This window comes from Silurus meridionalis, chromosome 22 (genome assembly GCF_014805685.1).
Source record: "Silurus meridionalis isolate SWU-2019-XX chromosome 22, ASM1480568v1, whole genome shotgun sequence".
In the NCBI taxonomy this organism is placed as follows: Eukaryota; Metazoa; Chordata; class Actinopteri; order Siluriformes; family Siluridae; genus Silurus; species Silurus meridionalis.
The window spans coordinates 3,732,848-3,756,254 of NC_060905.1; the positions used below are offsets into that span (position 1 = coordinate 3,732,848).

General features: G+C 38.1%; 2 protein-coding genes across 12 annotated transcripts; one reads left to right on the forward strand and one right to left on the reverse strand.

Moving 5' to 3' along the window:
* Positions 1-14: 14 nt before the first annotated feature.
* On the forward strand, positions 15-17,526 carry epn3a (epsin 3a). 8 transcript variants are annotated; one of them, XM_046834639.1, is made up of 11 exons: positions 15-132; positions 5,500-6,222; positions 9,763-9,881; positions 12,671-12,751; positions 13,119-13,205; positions 14,425-14,511; positions 14,780-14,918; positions 15,612-15,779; positions 15,873-15,971; positions 16,047-16,283; positions 16,532-17,526. In XM_046834639.1, the coding sequence occupies exons 2-11, from the start codon at positions 5,625-5,627 to the stop codon at positions 16,801-16,803; spliced, it is 1,887 nt and encodes a 628-aa protein (XP_046690595.1). In that variant the 5' UTR covers positions 15-132; positions 5,500-5,624; the 3' UTR covers positions 16,804-17,526. The 8 variants fall into 8 exon arrangements, with proteins under 8 accessions (XP_046690595.1, XP_046690598.1, XP_046690597.1 ...); XM_046834642.1 differs by lacking the exon at positions 15-132 and adding an exon at positions 966-1,289 and having other exon boundaries at positions 15,876-15,971; XM_046834641.1 differs by lacking the exon at positions 15-132 and adding an exon at positions 966-1,289 and having other exon boundaries at positions 13,122-13,205.
* LOC124375910 (ADP-ribosylation factor-like protein 16) lies at positions 15,650-20,935 on the reverse strand. 4 transcript variants are annotated; one of them, XR_006923740.1, is made up of 6 exons: positions 20,349-20,935; positions 20,091-20,160; positions 19,112-19,228; positions 18,803-18,918; positions 18,280-18,499; positions 15,650-15,776 (listed from the first exon to the last, which is right to left on the reverse strand). XR_006923740.1 is itself a non-coding variant. In XM_046834649.1 (5 exons), the coding sequence occupies exons 1-5, from the start codon at positions 20,432-20,434 to the stop codon at positions 18,334-18,336; spliced, it is 555 nt and encodes a 184-aa protein (XP_046690605.1). In that variant the 5' UTR covers positions 20,435-20,554; the 3' UTR covers positions 17,073-18,333. The 4 variants fall into 4 exon arrangements, 3 of the variants coding, with proteins under 3 accessions (XP_046690605.1, XP_046690606.1, XP_046690607.1); XM_046834649.1 differs by lacking the exon at positions 15,650-15,776 and having other exon boundaries at positions 17,073-18,499; positions 20,349-20,554; XM_046834650.1 differs by lacking the exon at positions 15,650-15,776 and having other exon boundaries at positions 17,073-18,499; positions 20,091-20,149; positions 20,374-20,549.
* Between the last annotated feature and the right edge of the window lie 2,472 nt (positions 20,936-23,407).

The following is a 23,407-nucleotide window of genomic DNA, read 5'->3' on the forward strand; positions in this document are numbered from 1 at the left end:
GGGTAGGAGCGCTACTAAATATATTAATTATAGTGAGACAGTTAGACTTTATTGTCTTTCCTCCTATATACAGTGTGAAATAACGTTTCACAGGACCAAGGTGCTACATCAGATAACATAAACTGACCAAAGGTACAAAATATTTTAGATATTTTTTTTTTATTGTGAAGAAATAAGTATTTTAAAACATAAGCTAATAGTTTAGTTGTGATTAATGCAAAACTTTGCTCACTGTTTTCATATTCTGGCCTCATCGCTGCTCCGAATTTTGGTCTTTTAATATCAATGTCCTAATGCTGAACGAGGACGCCCTGGTGCTCTTGTGTTGGAAATTCTTGAAGCTGGATATAAACCCTAAATAATTGCTAGCGATATAGATTAAAGAATTTCTCTTAAATGGAGACAATCCTGACATTAATGTATATTAAGGTAGTGAATGAATGAAAGATGGAAGGAAAATTCTGTATCTGTGTTAACCAAACTGGGGTCTAACAGATACAAACTATTTAATAGATTTTTCCCATTTCTTTAATTGTATTCAATAAATTAAATAGTCTACACCCTTATTTGTTTGTCTCGTTACTATAAAAAGTCAATTTCCTGTGTCGAAAAATTCGGCGTAATTTTTCTCTTTAATTTCCCTTTGATTTTTGTTTATGTGCGTCCATAAAGAAATGGGAAAATTACTTGTTTTTTTGTAGTTTGGTGATGGAGTATTCGTATTAGTAAAATAATAAAAAATATCGGTCCTTTTTCATTTTTCAAATTGTCTTTCTAGAAAGAAAGAAAGAAAGAAAGAAACGGCATTGTATCGTGGGCGCATATAGTATTACAAACGAAGTATTGCGAGCAATCTGGCAACCCTGTTCTGTGCGCGCGCGCGCACACGCGCGCTTATGTTGTGGCGTGTAAAGGGTTAATGGCTGACTCTGCACCCCTCCCTCCCTCCCTCCTTATTACCCCACACCCTCACTTCACTTGCCCCTGCCCTTTCAGGCTTTATGTGTTGAGGTGTGTTTGGGTTAGTCGGCTTATTTTTTCACCTCACACCCGAATACAAATCAGATCCCATCCTGAAACCCGAAAAGCTCCTGACTGTATTCAGAGTGCGTGTTAGGTGTGTGTGTGTGTGTGTGTGTGTGTGTGTGTGTGTGTGTGTGTGTGTGTGTGTGTGTGTGTGTTGCGGAAAGTATCGGCAGGAATGTGTACAGGAGCGATGTGGAAAGGTTGCGCACGTACGGACAGGATCCTGAAGTTGGGACGGATGTGACGAGGCATGATGAGAGGAGGTGAGGAGGTGAAGGAGGGGAAGGAAAACTGCAAACATGCAAAGTAACAACATTCGTTTCATCTTCTCATGGGGGTGAAGAAGAAAAAAAAGTCCATTAGCTTAGCTTAGCTGAGTCACTCTGGCTCTTCTGACGCAGTGCTGGATCACACCGATGCTCTGGGAATAGAGTTTGAGGGGTTTTGAGGGTCTGAACTGGAGCTAGAGTCCAAACCAAAAGCTGTGAGGAAGTAAAATGCATGGTGGGTAAGATGATGTGACCATTTAATCATGTGCTGTGAAGTGATGTGCAATGATTACAGGCTACAGATCATAATAATCATCATTACTATCCTAATAATATTTATTATAATAATAATTAATCATAATGCAAGTTCCAGGAATACAAAACAAACCTGTGTTTGTGTATGAGATCGAGAGTAGATGTGGGCTGTGTTTTACCTTCACTTCTCTTATCACTCCAAACTTTGTTTTTCCAGAAAGTAATAATCATTACTTGTTTGATGTTTCACAACTTCCATGTTATTGGACACCACTATGAAACACGGCTAGGAAAACAACAAAAAAATTGTTTTTTGTTTTTATTTACTTTTTTTTTTGATGAGTCACCCTGTACTTGTCTCATGTCCGTCCAGTTAAAATGCTCCCCAAAAAACGAAGTCCCGCCCCCTTGGTTTGATAATTCTACAGTAGTAGCTCCATAGCCGTATATGTTGTTGGTGTTGTCTGTGTGATTTTGGCTGCTGGATTTACTACAGGTTATTCCCTTTTCCATCGATCGCTCAGTGAAGAATAAAATGATTCATTTGTGTTATAAAGAGGTGAAGAGTCTATACGTTGGTGGTTTTTACTAACATTGTGTTCAGTGCTGGAATGTCGCTATCTCAGACTGATCAAAACGTATCTTTGTACAGTGTCTAAACTTTTTGTCAATAAGAGTAATATAGTTTTATATGGGTTTTTTCTTTTGCGTTAGGCAAGAATCAGCAATTAGATTTAGATATTAGATTTCTTTTACTCCTTTCCACCCTAAGAACCAAATTATATGTTTTTGTTTTTACAGTTTAATGATTTCAGACTGAGGAGTGTTTGGGTTTGGGGGAGTGTCTATAAAATAATGGAGATGAGGCATGTGTGAACCATATTTTTCTTACCATTTTATATATATTTTATTTATTAGTTATTGGTATAAATAAGAAAAAATAGAGCTCAAGTAACCTCAAATAATTAAGGCTTGTGAGGGACTGAGCATTTATAGCTGCTATAATATAAGCGATAACAGGTACAATTATGACTTTCTTTTAAAATCATTGTAATGTTTGGCAATTTGCTGTAATGCAGAGTAATAAAAACACTTCAGGATGTGCTGTTACAGAAAAATTAATATTGTTTCTATATGCCCATTTGAGTTTTTTATGTATTGAACATTTCAAATATTCTAACTTGTAGACGAGTGTAAAAAGAACTTTAACTACCAAATGGCTTTGTAAGTCCACTAAGGCAAGGTTAAAAAGTAAACCCAAAGTATCAATTAGCACCCAAAGCGAACCTTACCTAACATGAAGGTTGTGACTTTGCATTGTGTAACACTATATGTTTTCTTTTCAGCGTTCCCAACGCTCATTGAAGCTATATTTGTCTTCTTGTGGTGCTTCGGTTTATGAGGCCATGTTGGATTTGGTTGAATGTCACATACATATAAATATACATATACACAAAAAGTATTAATCTATATAGATAATAATACACTTTCTGTTAATTGCAACAGATACATTAGACTGAATTTAAAGTTTTCTTGCCAGTGGTTATTCCACTTATAGGGAGAATTTAAGTGATACATTTTAAGATCGAGTTATCACAATAGCGATGTAACAATGGCGACGTCAAACTGTAGTTAAAACGTTCAGTTTGTAAAACTCTTCTAGCAATACTCTGAGATGCACTAAATATTTTTTAATACTATGTATGTAACATCTGTTGGTAAAAACTGGCTAAATATGGAGTGAAAAGCAGTTCACGGACATTCCCATGGCATTATCGGAAGAGGAGTTTGCCTTGTGATAAAAGCGTACACTGTAAGCACTTTTCGGGTGAGAGTTTCTGTGGGTGTTTGTAATGAATCATGACATTTACATCTTCAACTATTACCATCAATGGCCCAGGACCGACTATCCAATACTCTGTAACCGCAGTACCTATCAGTCACACAATCACAACGAAGCCATGATTCCCAGCCACAGAGGATGTGCTCTCATATCGATCCCAAAGATAATTCTCCTGCATGCGGTCCTCGGAGACTGCTGTTATGATCTGCCAGTAAAGCTCATCTGTTCTACACCACGTTCATTCCATTAAGATAGAACTTCTCTGTCAGGCTTATTCAGAGAGGAAACTGTGTGGAAGTTGACTTCTAGTTTGGATATGTGTTTTTTTTAAAAACCCATAACTCAGAATTTCAGAGCTCCGTTTATGAAAAAACAAAGACCTCTTTAACTTGGAATGCGTACTTAGGATGTCAGGAAGGTCTCTTCAGCCCAGAGTTTAGCAAGTCTCATCGAATCAACCTGGCTGTGACATAGGACTTCTTCACTTTTTCAAGTTTAAAAACTAAACTGGATCTCCGTTCTTCATACTTTGCTTAACACTTTCACAAATATGTACAGCGGATTGACGTATCGTAATATTTCCGATCAGGCAAATTATGTTCCTTACGTTCACCAGAGAAATGGATTGGTTTAGCCAGGTTAAGTTGTCTGAGATAACAGCACCCTCACATTTTGCTTGGAAATAGTAAAGATAGCACAACTTAAATCTGTGCCTTTTGTGGCCAAACAAACCAGAATGATATGGAAGCCTGGAGCATGAATCAGATACATCATGAGGACAAATAATTAAATACACTGAAATGTTGGAAATCTTGTTAGAGGCTATGTTAAGGATGGTATACTTCTTATCTTTACTTCAAAGAAGTGACAAATCCAAGACCATGTCGCAACAAATCACCAACCTAATCTGTCGATGTGGTTCTTACCACTTCCTGTTGAACCGTTATTAATGTGGATTGACACATGTACAAAAGTTTGTAGACACCTGTACAAATTTAGTGCCCATTGGCTGTAATTTGCCTCTTCTGGAAGATCTTCCACTAGTCAGGTACTGATGTAGGTGAGGTGAGAAGGTCTGGTGCAGTCAGCATTATAATTTATTCCCACATTTGTTCTATTGGGAGGTCAGAGCTCTATAGCGGAAAATTGGAGCAGGAGCATGAAGCTGCCTTTGTGCACAAGGGGCATGCTAGAATAGGTTTGGGTCACCTAGTTCAAGTAAGGGCAAAATTAAATGTTACCACATCCAAAGACATTTTATACAGTTGTGTGTCTAATTTTGTGGTAACATTTTTGGAGATCAACCACATGTAGTTGAAAAGATCAGGTGTCCCAATAATATATTGTAGTCTTTCGGCATACACTTGATCAACTAAGAAAACCTCTTATTTTTAGATCCTCTTATTCCTACATTTTACTCGGGCTTGATGAAGGAATCTTTACGTTCCAACCTCTATACAGCCAGCAGTGTTTATCTTTATATGTGCATATTTAAAACAGGTTAAGCCAGTCAGGTGCCATAAGTTGTTCTAGTACACTTCCTCCATGGATACAGATTGCAATGCTGGTACAATGGTGGGTAGGTGACATATGTTTCATACTTCTCTAAGTGCAGAGTATCAGATGTCCTTTTCCTTGGGTTAATTTAACAAGAATAAATTGTGCCGTTTTTCTTCCATGAAATAGGTCCAAGATCAGATTGAGTCACACTGCTGATATCTGCTCCAGCACTGATAATCCTATTTAGTCTGGGTGAATCTGTCAGGAAAGCATTCACAAATGTCCTTGCTCAAGAGAAATGATAAGCTATTAGCCAAATAAACATTTCTCGCTAAGCACAGAGCTATTTTGTTCTAATGAACTATTGCTCATGCACTTTTTTCCAGCAGAAGTATTACATTTCAAAAGGGGAGCTTTTTTGTTTTTAGGATTATTATAAAGAATTGTTGGTTAAATAATGACATTGAAGCCTGCTTGCTTTTTCTAAGGGTGGGTGGTTATTTTTTAAGGTTCATGAAGTGTCTTATGCATGAAGAATCTCCTCTGACTAAGTGTTTTGTTGGTATGAAAGCTAACGTTTTGTTGTTTTACTTGTTTTTACACCAGGTTCATAGCATAGTGGACTTCAATGCATACTGCTGAATTTGGTGACCTCGCTCCTCTTCAGTACTCAAACCTCCACCGAATCATCTCTGTACCCCGAGGCAACATTTTCCTCCAACTAAAACACCATGACGACTTCATCCCTGCGTCGCTCCATGAAGAACATCGTAAACAATTACACAGAGGCGGAGATCAAAGTGCGCGAAGCGACCTCGAACGACCCATGGGGTCCTCCGGGTTCGCTCATGATCGAGATCTCTGAGCTGACTTTCGACGTTGTGACCTTCTCTGAGATCATGGGTATAATCTGGAAGCGCTTGAACGACCACGGCAAGAACTGGCGGCACGTCTACAAGGCGCTGACGTTACTGGAATATCTGGTGAAGACCGGCGCGGAGCGTGTGGCTCAGCAATGCAAGGAGAACATTCATGCGATCCAGACACTCCGTGACTTCCAGTACATAGACCGTGATGGCATGGACCAGGGTGTTAACGTGCGTGAGAAGGCCAAGCACCTCGTTGCTTTGCTCCAAGACAACGAAAAACTGAAGCAGGAGAGGGCCCAGGCTCGGATAACCCGCGAGCGAATGGCCCACACCAGCAGAGCCATGGTATACAGCTCCATGCCTCCACCTTACCCGGGAAGCCGCACCAGCCAACCCAGCACGGGGGCCATGTACAGGGACACATATGGCCGCTCTCGGGGCTCGCCCTCCTCTGTTAGCAGTGAGTAAGACACTATGAATAGACTGTAGTGAGTAATCAGACATGAGTGCAGGTATTGGCAGCTCCGGTGCTGACAACCACACACCAAGGTGTGATCACTAACTCATAGGTCAAATCAAACTCAAGACATAACACACACACACACTGGTAGCATAAACACACTTAATTCTTATTGACTCACTCACTGTTGTTAAAGGAAAAAATGTGTGGTGAAGTGTATTATTTTCCTATAACCTCCACGTCCAAAAGTAGGTTCATAGGAACTGAAATATTTAAATTCTTTTCCAACTCATTAAAGCTTCATCCTGAGCCACACATAGTGTGAACCAGCTTAAAAATACATCATCATCAACTGCATCAAACCTCTTCCATGTCCAGTTTTTTCCTCCCAACATGTCCGTTCTCTGCCAGATTTCACACACAATGTCCTTCAGATAAGGTCTGGAGAACCTCATTCCAGAGTGGTGACTACATTGCTATGCATGGTTTTTTAAAAATATTTTGACCATTATGTCCAGAATGTTTTGTGAGGCTGCACCAACAATTCATTGTGATCTACTTGATTTTCTGGAAAAGTCAAGCGGTGTCCCAATTTTATTTTTATTCAGAGGAACTATAAGGGAATGCCACATTTAACAATGCAGGAGATCACACAGACACTGTATGTAGATAAAAGTTGGCTCAGGTCAGCGTCAGACTATAATGAAGAAAAAGCAAGCTTCGGATGAGTTAACTCCAGATTTATTTAAAAATAATTGTGATATTTTTATAAAGCACGGCAAACAGGAGATCAGAACTTCAGTGGAATATTTAGTGGAAATAACAGCATTGTATCAATTCCTTTGATGTCTGACAAGTTTGGAGAGATCTATAAATTCACTGTCCCATGCAGAACATGTGAAGCTCCTATACATCTTTGTAGATTTGTAGATCTTAAATTTAAATGGCTTTACATTGATTTTGCACCTTAGAATCATTTCTGGGTTGATTTCGATTGGATGCCTATGTGGATATTATTACAGTTTTAACCTCCTTGATTAAAAAAAAAAAAAACACCCCAAAGCGTAAACAATCCATCATATTTTACAGGAGGCCTGTTCTTGTGTATGGTTTTAATGACGTCGTTCATGAGCCCAACATCTCATTTTAGTCTTTTTATACTTTTTTTTGATGAGCGATTTATTTATTTTTTCTTTAGCCGACTCTTGTCCTTTTTGCGCCAGTAGATAGAAAATTCTAGCGTGAGAATGTTTTGAACTGTGCAGTACATGAATGCACTTGTGTCCCTGTTGGGCAATGCTTGCGTGTCCATCAGAAGCTTATCTGATATTTAGTGGCATGCCTGTTCCATTTTTTTCCCACCGTCCAGCAAAGGCCAGTGGGGCAGGAAGCCACTTTGTGTGTTTGTGTTAAGTGTGTGTGGGGCAGTACGCTGTTCTGAGCCATCGGGTTTTTCTGCTCGATTTCATTCTCCGCATACTTTATGGAACACAAGCTTCAAACCAGATGACCTCGTTTGCAAAGGAGCAGCTCGTTTCACAATCTACTCCACTGGATTTTCCAGATTCATCACCTGTTTTGTGGCCTGTCCGAAAAAAATGTGGTGCGTCGAAGGTTCGGAATAACTGAAATGTTCACCAAGGATTTTCAATGACAGCACAGAAACAGCTCTTGAGACTTTTTCCACTCCTCCGGCACAGAAATCATGGGCTAACGTTTGACAGGAGTGGCACATTTTCCGTTCAATTAGTAACCTTTTCTGTTGATAGCATCCAGAATTTTGCTTCTTTCCCAGGAAAGAGCATGGAAATTCTAGCTTATTCGGAAAATATATTAAATATATACCACTTTATTAGGAAACCAGGTCCACCTCATTCAAGCAAATATCCCAGTCATGTGGCAGGAATGCAGTGAAATGTATAAAATCGTGCAGATGATTTACGTCCTCTGAGTCGCTTGTCTTTGCTTTCACCCAAAATAACTCTTCCTCATTCTCCCCCAGTCCCAAAGCATGCAGACAGATAAACACAATTCTGATTTCCTGTTCCTCTGTTTCTCAGCACTTCTTGCCTTATGGAATTTCAGTATTGTTGTGCTCTAGCAAATTCCCACCGTCCAACATCAGAGACTCTCTGTAGATGTGACTGATGATAAAAGGGAACAGTAGTACACCTAAACATTCCTGCTTTCATTCAAACAGCCAATCGTATCTCAGCAACGCAGTGCTGAAAATTGTCCGGAGACTTCAGTTAATGTTTATATTAAACGTCAGAATAAAGAAATGTGATCTCAGTGACTTTGACAGCATCTGTGCCAGGTGGGCTGGACAGAGTTTTTAATAATCTGATGATTTTCTGGAGATTGTCTTAGCATTTAGCAAGGACTGCTACGAAAAACTAAAAACATGCATTGAGCAGCAGTTCTGCAAATGTAGATAATAAAAAAGTGGGCATAGGAAGCTAGTTTGAGCTGACTTTAAGGAATGTCATAATATCACTTTTTACAACCATGGTGAGCAGAAAAGTACTGAACCTTAAGAAAGATTGGCTACAACAGCAGAAAACCAGTTTGGGTTTCACTCCTGTCAGCTGAAGCTGCGGCTACAGTGGCCACTGGTTTACCTTTTAGATGGATGGTTGAAGATTGAAGAAATAACACCTGGTCTTTTTCTGATCTTCAGCTGGTCTGGTTGGGCGATTCTGCTGCCACTAAAGCCTCAGATTCCTGTTCTTAGCTGACAGAAGTGAAACCTTTTGGTTTTTGGCTTTACCTTGAATAGAATAGATATAAACAGATCTAAATAATACAAACAGAACAAGTTACCAATTTAAAGGAAAATTTCAATTATGTATTATATATACACTTCAAAAAAAGCTAAAGTAAAAATATCTTTAGTATTTTATTTTGGAAGATTACAATAAACCAAATACGAATTTATTAAACCTATATCTGGATATTATTTGTATCAGCTTATCACAAATTTAGTTACCTTCTAGAAAAAAAAGACAATTTCAAGCTAAAATATGTGGAAATGCCATTAAATGTATAAATAATAACCGGTTGCTATGTGAGGGAACAAAAAGCCTTCAATTTACTATATATATTTTCTTAATTTAAGTGGATTAAAACTCCCCATTTTTTTCCCCCTAATATGGTACAATTCAGTCGAGACCAGGCTCTGGCTGTTGGCTTTAAGGCCTTTGGTCTAGTTTCATCCAAAGTGTGTGTGTGTGTGTGTGTGTGTGTGTGTGTGTGTGTGAGTATAACACACACACACACACACACACACACACACACACACACACACACACACGCACCAATTCTGCACCTCAAACTGCCCTACACAGGCACCCCATTGTTCCTCGCAGCATGAGAGAGGCACCCGGGCATGGAGCCGCACTCATTTGGGTGCTCGCTAAAAACTTAATATGCAGAGGCTGTCACTGCCATACTGTCTCACAATACCATGACTTTTTCTAAGATAAATAAAGACATGTTTTCATCACAGTTTTTTTCCTATCTATCTCTGTCTTTCCTTAGTGTCCACTTCTCCTACTCATCTGGCCCCGGAGCTGGAGAAGGCGCGGCCGCAGACCACTGGCGAAGAAGAGCTACAGCTGCAGCTGGCGTTGGCTATGAGCCGAGAGGAGAGCGAGAAGGTGAGGATCACTTACAGAGCTCGTACTTTCTCTCTTGCTGGCTCATGCACATGCATTTGCCCGTGAAAGAGAGAAAATAAGGATGTAAGATGATCACATCCTCGAACATCCCAAATACAAAATGCGTTGTATTTGCTATAACGAGTTATAAAAGAATATAACTCGCAGGGCAACACTGCGACACTTCAGGCTGTTCAGAGTCACAGTGTGCATGGTATGCGTGTAAATTCCCGAACGTTGGAATCTGACACGGTTTGCTTGCATGCAACTTCAGGTTATAGAATGGAAGTATGTTTAATTTTTAATAAGGTGCACTCCTGCAGAACATTTTTCAGGTTAAGGTCATACTTTTTTGTTCTCCACTATAAAGTCTACAGCAGAATCTGGCTCCTGATGAGACAGATGTTGGACAGCTGCTGCCAATAGAGACTGTTACTCATTACATCATTGTTTTTATCCCCTTACAGACAACATAACTAAGGCCATGCATTGTCAGGTTCTTCGTTTTAAGCTTTTTTGTTTTTATTCTGCTAAACGATAGCTATTGACAATCATATATAACATGGAGTTTTGCTCTGGAGTTTGTCAATTTATATATTAGGAAAATATTTTGAATCCTGATTGATTTCAATTCGTATAAGTGGTGACGATGAAGCTGGAGGAAGTGTTAGTATGGTGCTTAGTAGGTGCTATTTCACAATTTCGTCACCATTTGGTCGTTTCCAGCTCTCTGTGAGAAATCTGCCGTGTGAGAACGCTTATGGTAATTTGTGATATAACAACATATACATATGAGTATGCATTTAGGAAACTTTTGTAAATCTAATGTGATTTTTACATTCAATTTGCCCAACTAATATACACTATATAGACAAAAGTTTGTGGACGCCTGACCATAAGGTTGCCACGTGCTTTTCTTCTTCAATGTCTCATTCCACATTTGGTCCCTATTTACTGTTATAATGACCTCCACTCTCCACTTTTAAGATTTTGGAGTGTGCTTGTGGAGATTTGGGTGAGTTCATTTAGCCACTAAGGTGTTAGTTACGATGTAGGTGAGGTGAGAAGGCCTGTAGTCAGAGTGAATAATTCATCCTAAAGGTGTTCATTAGGGTTAAGGTCATAGCCTTATTGAAGGGTGATCAAGATCTAACATGCTAACCAACGTTAAACATATCATGGAGCTGGCTTTGTGCACAGGGCACTGTCATGCTGGAACAGGTTTGACTCAAGTGCAGGGAAAATGTAATGCTACTGCATCCCAAGGCTTCCGATGCAATTGTGTTCCTCAACTCTGTGGTAAAACTTTAAAGAAGAACCACATATTGGCTGGAAAAGTCAGGTGTCCTAATACTTTTGTCCATAAAGTGTATAACTATATAGGCTATAAAAGTCCCTAAATCCATAAATGCATTACAAAATATTAATATATCAGAATATCAGAGAATTACCTAAACACGAATGGGTATAGTTTGTTATTAAACATCTGCTATTATTTATTATCAATAGAAACACTGTAATTTTTAACTATTTTACATTTAAGGATTTTCCCCCATTATTTACACTTACACAAAGTAGATATAAGTAGGATGCACTGAAGTATCTGCATTGGCTAAGATTCAAAATCAGTGCACTCATTATTTCTCATTGTGTTTTTTTTTAGTATTTACACAAATAGTATTTACACACTACACAATACAAGCCAATGTTGAGCTTCCACACAAGCTTAGTTCACAAATCTAAACGGCCTGACGTTGCGTTTGCCAACATGCGCTGTAGCATCTGGATCTGGATATGTGCTTTAGTAAAAATGCATGAATGGACTGAAGCATTGATTCTGTGCTCATGTATCAGCCCCTATGAGAGCATATTGACAGAGTAAATGATCTGGGTGTGTGTAAGTGTGGCTTTATGGGTGCTGGTGGAAATGGCAACTCTTAAAAGACAAAATGTCATCTTTAAAGTTTACATTTAAGTGCAAAAAAAAAGAAATATTTATATTTGTAACACTCACCTTACTTCTCCATGACTATTTTGGATACATCATAATGAACATATATATAAAAGTTCCCCATTTCTGTCAAGCTGGTGGGAGCTGGTAAAGATTCAGAATGTGAAGGTGCAGAGCAGGAACTAAACAAAAAACAAACAAAAAAACAGTCGTCTGTTTTTAATAATTTAGAGATTGGGTTGGATAATATGACAATATATTAATACCATGATATATTCTATCATGATATAATGAATATGAAATGAATCATTTTCAATTTCAATTAAAAACAATAACAGATTACAAATTGAATGGTTGCAGATGATGTTAAAATGTTTAAAATATGTAAAAATAAATATATATATATATATATATATATATATATATATATATATATATATATATATATATTTATTTATTTTATTTTATTTTATATATATATATATATATATATATATATATATATATATATATATATATATATATATATATTTATTTATTTATTTATTTATTTATTTATTTATTTATTTATTTGAGCTATTTAAAAATACAAAATCTGTATTTTCCAAAAGCAAGTTTTTAATTATCGTTAAAAACACATTTATTTTATTTTGTTCACAAATAAAATGCATTTAAAACATTGACATTATTGAATGTAGGTAATTTTTCTTTTTTTACCAATATCTTCTGCATTACTCCTTATAATACATAATAACTTATTAGTAAAGCGTTTCTTTACAAATGAAGTTGTCAATAAAGAGAAATCGGTCAAGTTTGACCACTTACCCGTTTTCTCTAGCCACCTCCTCCTCCTGTGGATATCGATGAACAGACACAACTCCAGATTGCAATGAGCCTCAGCAAGGAGGAGGCCAAAAAGGTATATCGCCGAAAGGACCGACCGCTTCCTAACCTCCCCTTCCCCTGCTTGATCAGCTCCATCACCTTACTGCATCTGTGTCTGTGTGGTTACTGCTGAATGTGTTGGCTTTTCCATGAACCTTAGAGGAGCATGCATGTCTTTGCTTCACTAACCAGCTCTTTTCACATCCCTCGCTCCCAGACTAATGGAAAAGGATGGCTTTATCTGTCGATTGCTCTGACCTGTGTTGATAAAGGGCCTGACCTCTGTCACATGGTGTGGCAATGACCAGCTCTTTGCCTGGATACATTCTTCAGCATGCATGAAAGAGTTGCCAAAGAATCATGCCATAAACTAATGGTCTTCTCCGTATCTTTTGTTAAAGAAGCCTCTTCCCGCTGTCCCCTTGGACATGGATGAAGAGACGCAGCTTCAGATTGCTCTGAGCCTCAGTAAGGAGGAACACCAGCAGGTATGAGCTCTGTGTGGACAGTCAGGGGAAATAAGTGGAATAAAGTAAAAAACTCTGGAAAGAGTTTGACTCCATGTTGGCAGAAAAATGATGACAACCTTAAAGTATGGATGTAGGAGGTGGCATCATGATATGGAGCTTCGGTTCGGTTCTGTGGCATTAAAAGTCGTCGGAGAAAACGTGAGTGGTGTGACGTTCCAGAGTTTATCAGACGAGCGGTACATTTCTTGGCCAAGAAGTTGAAGATGTAAAAAAAAGGAGGATCCCGAACATACTTTCCTGACTTGAATCCGAATTAAAATTGACTGAGGATTATGGAACAAATGAGTTCAGCAGAGATATCGTTATATCCTTCAGTAACTGAGGACAATCTGGCAAGATAAATGGATCAAGATTAAAACATAATACGACACAATTACTACTTGGTGTCCCAAATCTTCAAACTGCTGTTAATCTGTGGTGGTGGAATAGTTTTATTCTTGGAATGCAAACTTTTCTTATTCGTACCTACACTATATGAACAAAGGTTTTGGGCCACCTGACTTTTCCAGCAATATATGGTTCTTCCCCAAACGGTTATCACAACGTAAGATGTTTTTGTAAGCAGTGGAATGCCCCTGTGCACAAAGCTAGCTCCATGAAGATATGCTTTACATTCGATGGAGTGGAAGATCTCCTGCTATAGAAAAAGCCCTGACCTCAATCCTATTGAACACCTTTGGGATGAATTGGAACACTGACTTCAGCTACAGCAGTACCTGACTTTACTAATACTCTTGTGTCTACATAAATCTCACACAAATCTCCAGAAGTACATGCCAAAATCTAGTGAAAAAACTTTCCAGAAGAGTGGAGGTTATAAAAGCAAATGGGGACTAAATGTGAAATGGGATACTGAAAAACACGTACCAATCTTAATCTCAGGTGTCCCCAAAACTTTTCCCATATAGTCAAGACATAACTGGTATGAATTGGAGGTTTGAACTTATTTCCCCTCTCTAGTCATGGCTAATCTTCTCCACAAACATTTTCCTATTGCTAATTTAGGACTTTTGGTGCATCTTCTGTGTAAATCTGTAAAGAATATGCACTTTTAACCCATTTGGTTTCTTTGGCATATTTCCATTATTGTATCATAATTAGCAAGCAAGCTGTGTGAAGGAAATTCCGAATAATGACTGTGCTTTACATGACTTTTGTGTCTTCTTTGGGTTGCCAGGAGGAGCGAAGTCGCCAGGGAGATGAGTCGTTGCTCCAGAAAGCTCTTGAAGAGAGTAAACGAGAAATGGAAGCCAAAGCAGGAGGGGTATGAACCAAGAACATTAAGCCATTTATCTTTATTATTGACCATTTCTCCTCACTCCTTAAACAGCACCAGACACATATACAGTACTTAAAGAAAAAGTACGCTATAAATAACAGTTTTTGAATATGTAACCTTCTCTGAAACATACCTGGCACTGCAGTTTCCGAATGGCCCTTTTTCCTACAGCCACAAGTAAAGGCTAAGCAGTGAGGAATGGCCTATAAAAATAATCTCTTGTCTAAAAGTGCTACTTTCTCTTCCCTGGCAGTCTGCCATGTTGGATCTCCTGGAAATTTTTGCTCCTGCCTCTGAAGCGCCACCTAGTGCCAATCCATGGGAAGCGTCTGGAGCTGGTGGTCAAACGCAGGCTGTGGGATCATTGATTGTCGACCCTTGGGATTCTCTGGGTATTGTTGGCTATGTTTTTAATACACTACATGCTTTCTTTCTGATAGAACAGTTGGGGGAAAAACATCTCATTTAAATATAGTCCTGGATCATGAGCTACAAACGATGAATATATTGCAATACATTTGAATGGAGCACATGTATCTACACACACAGAATTTGTTTTCTGATCCTTATTAGTTATTAGCTACAGTTTAAAAGGTTTATTGGTTATAATTAGATGTTTAATTTTCTTCAATTGTTCACAAACTTAGGTACTACTGAAATAAGCCTTTTTAACTGTAGTGATTTAATTATAAATGCACATTTGAGCTTTTTGAGCAGCATTGATTTCTTTCAGTTCATAACATTTCACTATGACTAATATGACACATGAATCCATTTTAACCAATCCCTTTATTTAATCATTCCAAAAAACATCAATCTACCAGGAGAAAAACATATGTACATCAAATACAAATATCCACTGTTTACAAATGGTGCATTATTTTGTAGAATAATTAAATAATCTTGAGAAATGGTATGACAAACATAATCTAAACGGCCATACCTTCATTAATCTCTTTTTGAAATCACAGAGTGAACAAGGTGTGTTGGGTTGAACTTCTGAACCTCCAGCAGTTGACAGTTGATTAAACCTTTTAGAAACCATAAAACTACTGCAGTATGACATTTGCCATATTTTCAAACAGAACAAAGCTCCTCAGCCCGAGGTGCAAGCAGCTTCTGTCCAGGACCTCCCAGTATTCATTCTCAACCTTGGGACCATCGGTCACGTCCTCCTGACCCGTGGGATGCTCCTCAGACCACCCCCAGTCCTGTTCCCTCAAATCAGACATGGCTCTCAGCTGCTGCTCCTGGTAGGAACAATATATTTGGTCAACATTATAAACTGAAATAAATAATACCATGCATAATCATATATGAGTGATTTTTTTTTATATTTGTTTTAGCAGCCACAGGAATAGATCCTTTCTCTCCACTAGCATCAGACAAAAAAGGGTCTGCTGTCCCTATAAAAGGCTCTTTACCACGGCATGGGAGTCCCACAGGTAAGAATTTTAGCCCTTAATAAACTAACACTAATTTTGTACAGATTTTTTTTGCAATAAACAATATATTTTCAGATGGAGATTTTTTCGATGATGCCATGGATGGAGGCCAGGTGAACGTTAATGGCCGTGGTGAGGGAAGTCCAGAGTTATTTGACCTGTCTCGTCTGGGAGAGTGTTTAGCAGAGCCAGTGCCTCCGACCTGTAGCGCACCGGAAGCCTTTCTGGGTCCGGCAGCGGCCTCGCTCGTCAATCTTGACTCCTTGATCCCACCGAATCCCACTCCCAAAAACTTAAACCCGTTTTTAACAGGTAAGACTGAGTGGGATGTTACACAGCATGCAAATTCACACAGGTGCTTCACATGATCATTTTTATCTCTCAACACTGACTAGTTAGGATTGTACAGAAGATATGAAGAGACCATAACAATCCTTTTTGCATCTATAATGCTTTTGTCAAAGTTCCAACTTTTTATATAGTACATCAAGCATAATGTGAACTGAACATCTTGACTTGTATGATTTTTATTTATTTATTTTTTGTCTTACTCCCTTTAGGTCTGAGTGAACCTTCTGTCACAAATCCATTCCAGAGCGAGCCTACACGGCTTACCCTCAATCAGATGCGTCCCGGCTCTGCTTCCCCTGATCCCAGCTCACTGCAAAACAGCACCTCTCTGCCAATGCCTGTGGGCAGTCAGCCCTTGTCCTTACCCAGCTCCTTCACCCAGCCTTCAGAGGGACAACCTAACATGTCTCAACCGCTGCCCCCCACATCATCCACATTCACACACGGACAGCCAGACCAGAGTCAGAACCCCTTCCTCTGAGGGCTGGTGTGAGCTACATGTGGCCTGAATGTACGCTTGCTGGCCTGAGTAACGATGCTTATAACGGAGTGACGATTTAACTGCAGACTCAGATCTAAACTGGAATTATAGCTCAAATTAATGACACTACTGTTTTTATACAGGCTAACTGTTTTCACGGCTCTTTGCTATTGCCACTTATCCTCTTATATCCATCTGCACTACAGAACCAATGTGTCTTCAGCATATAAGCAAGCAGCCTGTTTTCTTTTTTTTTTTTTTTTTTTTTATGTATTGGAACATGATCTACTTTCAGACAAAACTTCAGCCTACTCCATAATGTCCAGTGACTTTACAACTCTCTAGGCCTGCTTTAGTAACCCTTCCTGTAGTGTTCCATACACCCTGGGGACTTCCTGTTCCACTTTTCTTCTGTATTATTCATTCTGGATGACTGATCTCAATGAGCAGAATAGCATGGAAGCTAGCCATCCTGATAATGAAGCTCTCCCAGTCAAGCAAGTCTGATCAGTGTGCCAGATATTTAACACCAGACCAAGACATGTTTGTCTGTCTGTCTGTTTTTTGAGGTTTTTTTAAACCTGTCTTTTAAATTGGCTGCTAAGTGAACACACTTCATGAAGGGAATGAATTTACTGTGGAGTGATTTACTAACAGAATGTGTGAATAAGAGACTTCTGGAAATAGAAAAGATTTCTCACCAAATATAGGAATGAAAATGCATCTCGCTTATGATTATTTTGCTTCATGGTTGTGTTTCATAGTTTCATTACTTACATTAGTCAGAAAATACTCTTCTTTTAATTTTTTTTTATTTGACCAGAACACCAATATTATGCAAAACCAGAATCTGGTCAGATAACAGAATAATCTGCACCTGTATTTGTTTATTACTTCAAATACACTATATCGACAAAAGTATTGGGACACCAAACTTTTCCAGACATATCTGGTGCTCTGACAAAAGTTGGAGGCATACAATTCTGTTGGACGTCTTTGGATAAAGTGGCATACAATTTTCTCTTCGCTTGAATTAGAAGACTAAGAGACATTTCCTCAATCTCATCACTTTTGGGATGCACAGAAGTGTGTTTTATCTCCACTTACCCAAGTACTTTAACCGTTTACACCCGTCTGATGAATTCTAATTACACTTATTTGCATTTTCTAAAATATACACAAACTCGTAGCATCATTTATACCACCGCAGCCATGACCGGGCATTTACTAAGGATGTCAAGTATTTTTTTTTTCATGCTAAAGAGCAGATGTGAGAATTTCTAGAAAACTGACAAGTATCATTACCGCTTCCATAGCGAGACTGAAATTCGCCTTTTCATATCAAATCATCGACCACAAAAGTGTGAACTCATGTAACAGTTGAGCTGATTTTATCATCTCCCTTGCATTTTTAGCCCAGTTTGATGAAGCTGACCAGGTTGTGATCCTAGCACTGATGTTTGCATTATTACGTACTGTTAGGCTCTATGTGTCAATATCTTCCATGATCAGATATTCATATCATTCAGGTCAGTCAGGTTGAGTCGAGTCCAGCCAGTGTAGCACTTCCTGAAGGCCCTTTCCAGAGCGAGCACTGAGCTCCAAAACTGTGATCGACTGGGGAGCAGAGGCAATGATGTCATCTATTCTGAAGAGTGATTTCATTTCCTTTAGGGACATGGTACAGGGAAGGTCACTAGAAAGAAAATGAAAAGGCATTTTCAACAACAAGCTGTAATCCTGAAGAGCACCTGAATCACTTTCTACACCTCATACCACTGCGAGTCCTTGATCCTACTTCTTTCAGCCTGGAAATGAACTGAAATCTTATTTAAGCTTAAATACCAACATACAATGCATACATGCAATAATGTTTTGAACAATAAGTAATTCACTGAAGTTGCCTTGATAGACTTTAGAATTGGTCACTGAGAACACGGCTGCTGTTTATTTTTATGAAAAGCACAATGCAAAAAAAAAAAAACGTTAAGACTCCGACCTCTTGTTAAACAGCACGAGCACAGAGGCGGACCGGAGTGGTGTAGCTGAGAGAACACCCAGCAGCTGGATGCAGGAGGAGGAAATCTGTGTGATGTTGGCTGAGTCTATCATAAACTGAAGACAAAAGCACAGTCATTTTTTTTCAGCTGCATACTAGAATGTATGAAAAATGAGCAAGAAAGAAAGCATGTAAAAGTAGTTTTTTTACGGTGTGGAATATGAAATAAATGATGCACTGATATTGCTGAACCTGCTGTAAAGTCAAATATTTCCATACAGTCTGACCTCCTGCATCATTTCCACTCACAATCACAGATGTGCAGTCCCTAAAGTAGCTGGGCCAGATGGGACCCATGCAGCCTCCTAGCTCTCTCACAGTCACTCTTTTCTTCCTCAGGGTCAAATCAGTCAGGTTGGTGCCCACCTGTGCAATAAAATAAACCAGCTCATCTATACAGTGCATCAGAATCAGTGTCTGAACAACGCACTGGCTGGTCTGGTTCTCCAGCCAGCACCATCACTTGGGTGTTATTTATTTTTTTTAATCAATGGTTTTTATTCATATATATATATATATATATATATATATATATATATATATATATATATATATATATATATATATATATATATATATAGGGCGTCTTATAAATGCCACAAATGGAACATCTCATTCCAGATGTCCCTATTATGCGGTTATAATAACCTCCTCTCGTTCTGTTAGGAAAGCTTTACACACGGATTTCAGTGGGCGACTGTGTTCAGTGACAAGATAAGGTGAGGAGGACTGAGTGATGTTCACTGGGGTTCAGTGTAGGACAAATTTGAGTTCCTTCGACTCCAACTGTAGACAAACCATGTCTTCATGGAGCTCACTACTATCATGCTGGAACAGCTTTGCGTCTTTCAGTTCCAGTGAAGAGAAATCCAATGCAATTCTAAAGACAGCAAATTTAATTCAAACTTTGTCTGGAGAAGAAGCAGAGGACTGTGTAATGTCCAGGTGTCCACAGACTACACCCAGTGTAGGTCATTTTGTATTGATTGGGGATTCATTCCAGCGCCTTGGGAATTTATCTGAAGTCTAGTGAACACCCTTTCCCAGAAGAAGGTTATTTAACAACACATAATAGGGAATAAGTCTGGAATGAGATGTTTACATGGGTGTGTGCCAGCTGAATAGAAACTAGTACATTTTGGTGGATGTGATAGTTATGATCAAGTGATGAGGGTGAAGCTCAGGCAGGCAGAACATCTTTTTCCACTGTCAGAAGCAGTTAACCCACCGTGGGCAGGGTAGCTGGAGGTTCTCCTACATCTGCAGGTTCACCCTTCTGACCCAGCTGTAGCTCATTGCTGAGGAAAAGAACAACTTTTGGAGCTTGCTTAACATTAACTAGCTTCGTGAGGGGAATTAAAATGGCAATAATATATGTACCCAACCCTGAATGTGTCATTCTTTACCAGAAATACTCAACAATATCTTTTTTTCCCTCCCAATATATTTTAATTACACTAATAATACGGCTAGTCAGCTAGCTTACCGGCTAGCTAGCCGAGTAAGGATATTTTGCAGGCGTTTCAGGAGCAGAGTTTTTCCGACGCCGGTCGCACCAAGTAACAAACACATAATTATTGGATAATTATTTATAAACAAACCAAAACACACAAAATGTACGGTTTAAAAAAAATTTAATAAAGAAATAAAATAGCTAACTTGCTAGCGGGGTTTATGGCTAAAGAAGCAGCTGGTGGTTACGTTACCATGACAACGTCCAATCCTATTTCAAAGTAAAAGTAACGGATATGCCCGCACTCACATCTGCACACTTTATAGACCATAACAAGAAAAACTATCTGCACCCCTGACCGTCACACCCATATGTGGTTACTTCACAAATTTTAAGCCCACAATTACATGATCCATAGAATTTTCTTTTACTGGAACTAAGAGGTCCATACATGATCCAGCAAGACAACACTTTTGCTTAAGAAGGGAACTCCAACAGGACATGGACCAACTCAAGTGTCCTGCATAGATCCCTGACCTTCCTTTAACTGGAACAAAGAGGTCCAAACTTCTTCCAGCATGACTTCACCAAGCGAACTCCATTAGGACACTTGAGTGTCCTGCACAGATCCCTGAACTTCCCTGTTCTGAACCTAATAGGTCCAAAACTGTTCCAGCATTGTTAAATAAACATTTATCTTAAAAAACTAGTCCCAAAATCTAGTGAAACATTTGTTGAGACCTGATGTTGAGGTGTGCACAAGATCTGGGGCATGTGGTGCATGTTTCTGAGAAGTTTTATAACATTTTTAACATGAGGGGGGAGAAAAGTCACCAAGAGTTTTTCTTTCCAGACTAACATGAACATTTTTAAACCTCTTGCTGGGGTGACACCTAATCATTTCAATTACTTCTTCTTATTTATTTTTAGCTTTCTGCTCAGGGAGGAAGTGAATGTGGTAAATGTGCTGTTTAAATGTGTTTCCTTGAAGAAGATTGAAGTTCGGAGAAAAGAGCTGAAGCAGAAGCAAAATCACATGTGTGTCAATTTGTTGCAAACAAGGTTTGAATGTGATCTACACTGGAGTCTTCATTGTCACACTAGCAGACTCAAGAACAGTTTCTTCTCATTAGCTGTCAGTCTGCTGAACTCCAAACTCAGACGATGAAGCCCACATAAGAATTATAACCTCATCCTGATTTTGGTCACTAAATTTTACATTTACATGCATTTACAACTGTACATGCTACAAAAGAACCCACAAGAACATGTACTGTACATTATTAATGCTGTTTCCACTCCTATCATTTGCACTAACATGTTACTTGCCTCATTCCTCATTCTTTGCTTCCTTCCACATTTTATTCTATATCCACTACATGCTTTCTGTTTAGTCACCCTTTGTATGTTGAAATATTTGATTATTTATCTACACTGCATCCCCATTTTGCTGGTCTCTACATAAAACCTCATACTTGCACTTTTTGTAGAACCTAGTATGCTAGGTATCCATCCATCCATCAATGTGCCAATAATGTGCTAGCTTTAAATAATGTGCCATTGGTTCCAGTGATAATCACTCAGAGATATAAAAATAAAAGAACATTCAGCCTTCATGTCGTGACACTGGAAATTGCTGCAAATAGCTACTTCCTTTGAAAAATTTAAGTTTATGCAGGAAGTGACAGTTTCTAGTGTATTTTTTATTTAAACAATACCAAACTTCTGTACATACTGATTTAAAAGATATAACTACATGTGCAGATGGTTAAAAAATGTGTATACTGTCTATCTAGATTATTGACCAGCAAACTAATGTTAGCTTTTACTGTTTAAATCAGCACAAACAGAGAAAAAATTATGAAAACATATATTGTAAGTTATTTAGTTAGTCCTGGTTTATATCTTTATACTAAATGAATAGACAAACATGGTAACTAGCAGAAACCTAGCAAATAAATACTTAGGAACACTTATTAACCTTGTACAAGGACACTTTGTCATACTGAATGCTTATATCCAGGATGAAAACATATTCTTTAATATTTGGATTAGGTTTTTTCCTCCTATCTGATAAGTTATGCTTCTGTGAGATCACTGTGTGTGAATCTAAGACTCACAACACAACAAGAAACTCCACACAGTGATAACATGAATCTATGTGAGACACTTAAACACCAAGTACTTGCTGCAATAAACTTTTGTCACAGTTTTGCACAACCACAGCAAAGTTTTATAATGTCATTATGAGATTCTATACACGATTTTGTATGATTTAATGCATTTACTGAGTTTATAATTCACTAGTTTGACACTTTTCTGCTGAAAATTTTTACCAAAACTAATATATAAATTAATGCTACAGCATTAACACCATAGACGAGTCAATTTCCAGAAAATAGGACCAAATTAAAAATCTCACAATTCTTTAATCTGTTTAATTAAATAATAAGGAAGTTACAGTCCCACTGCTCAGTTGGTGTTTAATCAGTTTTGTACATTAAATTTTTCAAATCAATACACAAATGTTTGTCAAGTTCTTATGTCAAGAACCAACCACAAGCTCTCCTGAAGCAAGTTCCATGCCTTATAAACGCCAAAAAATAAAATGTTTACAAAGAATGTTTAATGTATGAGTACTGCCTAATTAACTAAAAGATCTCTATTCCTATATATAAATATCCATTTATTTGATTTCTTAATTTATTCATTCATTCATTCAAGTGAGTGCTATTAAAATTGTTTTAAATAAAGGCCTGAGTTTGCTGAGTTCCTAAAATGGAAACTGCTTACAAAACATAAATGTACATTTTTTTTGGTAAATAAAGCATCAAAAACAAAATGTATTTAAAATGTAATATAATAAATTGTATTTGTTTGATACCTATCAATGTAAAACAACATAGTTGATTTTTTATTATTCCAAAAAAATTATTCAATTTTTTTATTATTATAAAAAAAAAAAAAAAACATTCTAGTAACACAAATGTTATAGAGGAGTCTTGTATGAATTGTATTGGGAAAATTCTACTTTGTTTCTACTTTGTTTTTAATTAAACTGGGTTGGACTGTTTCTAGATGTCTTTTAACTC

Bases quoted from the DNA above. Each gene is read 5' to 3' on its own strand.
- epn3a (XM_046834639.1), top strand. From the start codon at position 5,625: ATGACGACTTCATCCCTGCGTCGCTCCATGAAGAACATCGTAAACAAT. The intron at 13,206-14,424 runs GTATGAGCTCTG...TTGGGTTGCCAG, and splicing joins GTAAGGAGGAACACCAGCAG to GAGGAGCGAAGTCGCCAGGG. The intron at 14,512-14,779 runs GTATGAACCAAG...CTTCCCTGGCAG, and splicing joins TGGAAGCCAAAGCAGGAGGG to TCTGCCATGTTGGATCTCCT.
- LOC124375910 (XM_046834649.1), bottom strand. From the start codon at position 20,434: ATGTGTTTGTTACTTGGTGCGACCGGCGTCGGAAAAACTCTGCTCCTG. The intron at 19,229-20,090 runs GTGGGTTAACTG...TTTATTGCACAG, and splicing joins CTCCAGCTACCCTGCCCACG to GTGGGCACCAACCTGACTGA. The intron at 18,919-19,111 runs GTGAGTGGAAAT...TTTTGTCTTCAG, and splicing joins GGGACTGCACATCTGTGATT to TTTATGATAGACTCAGCCAA.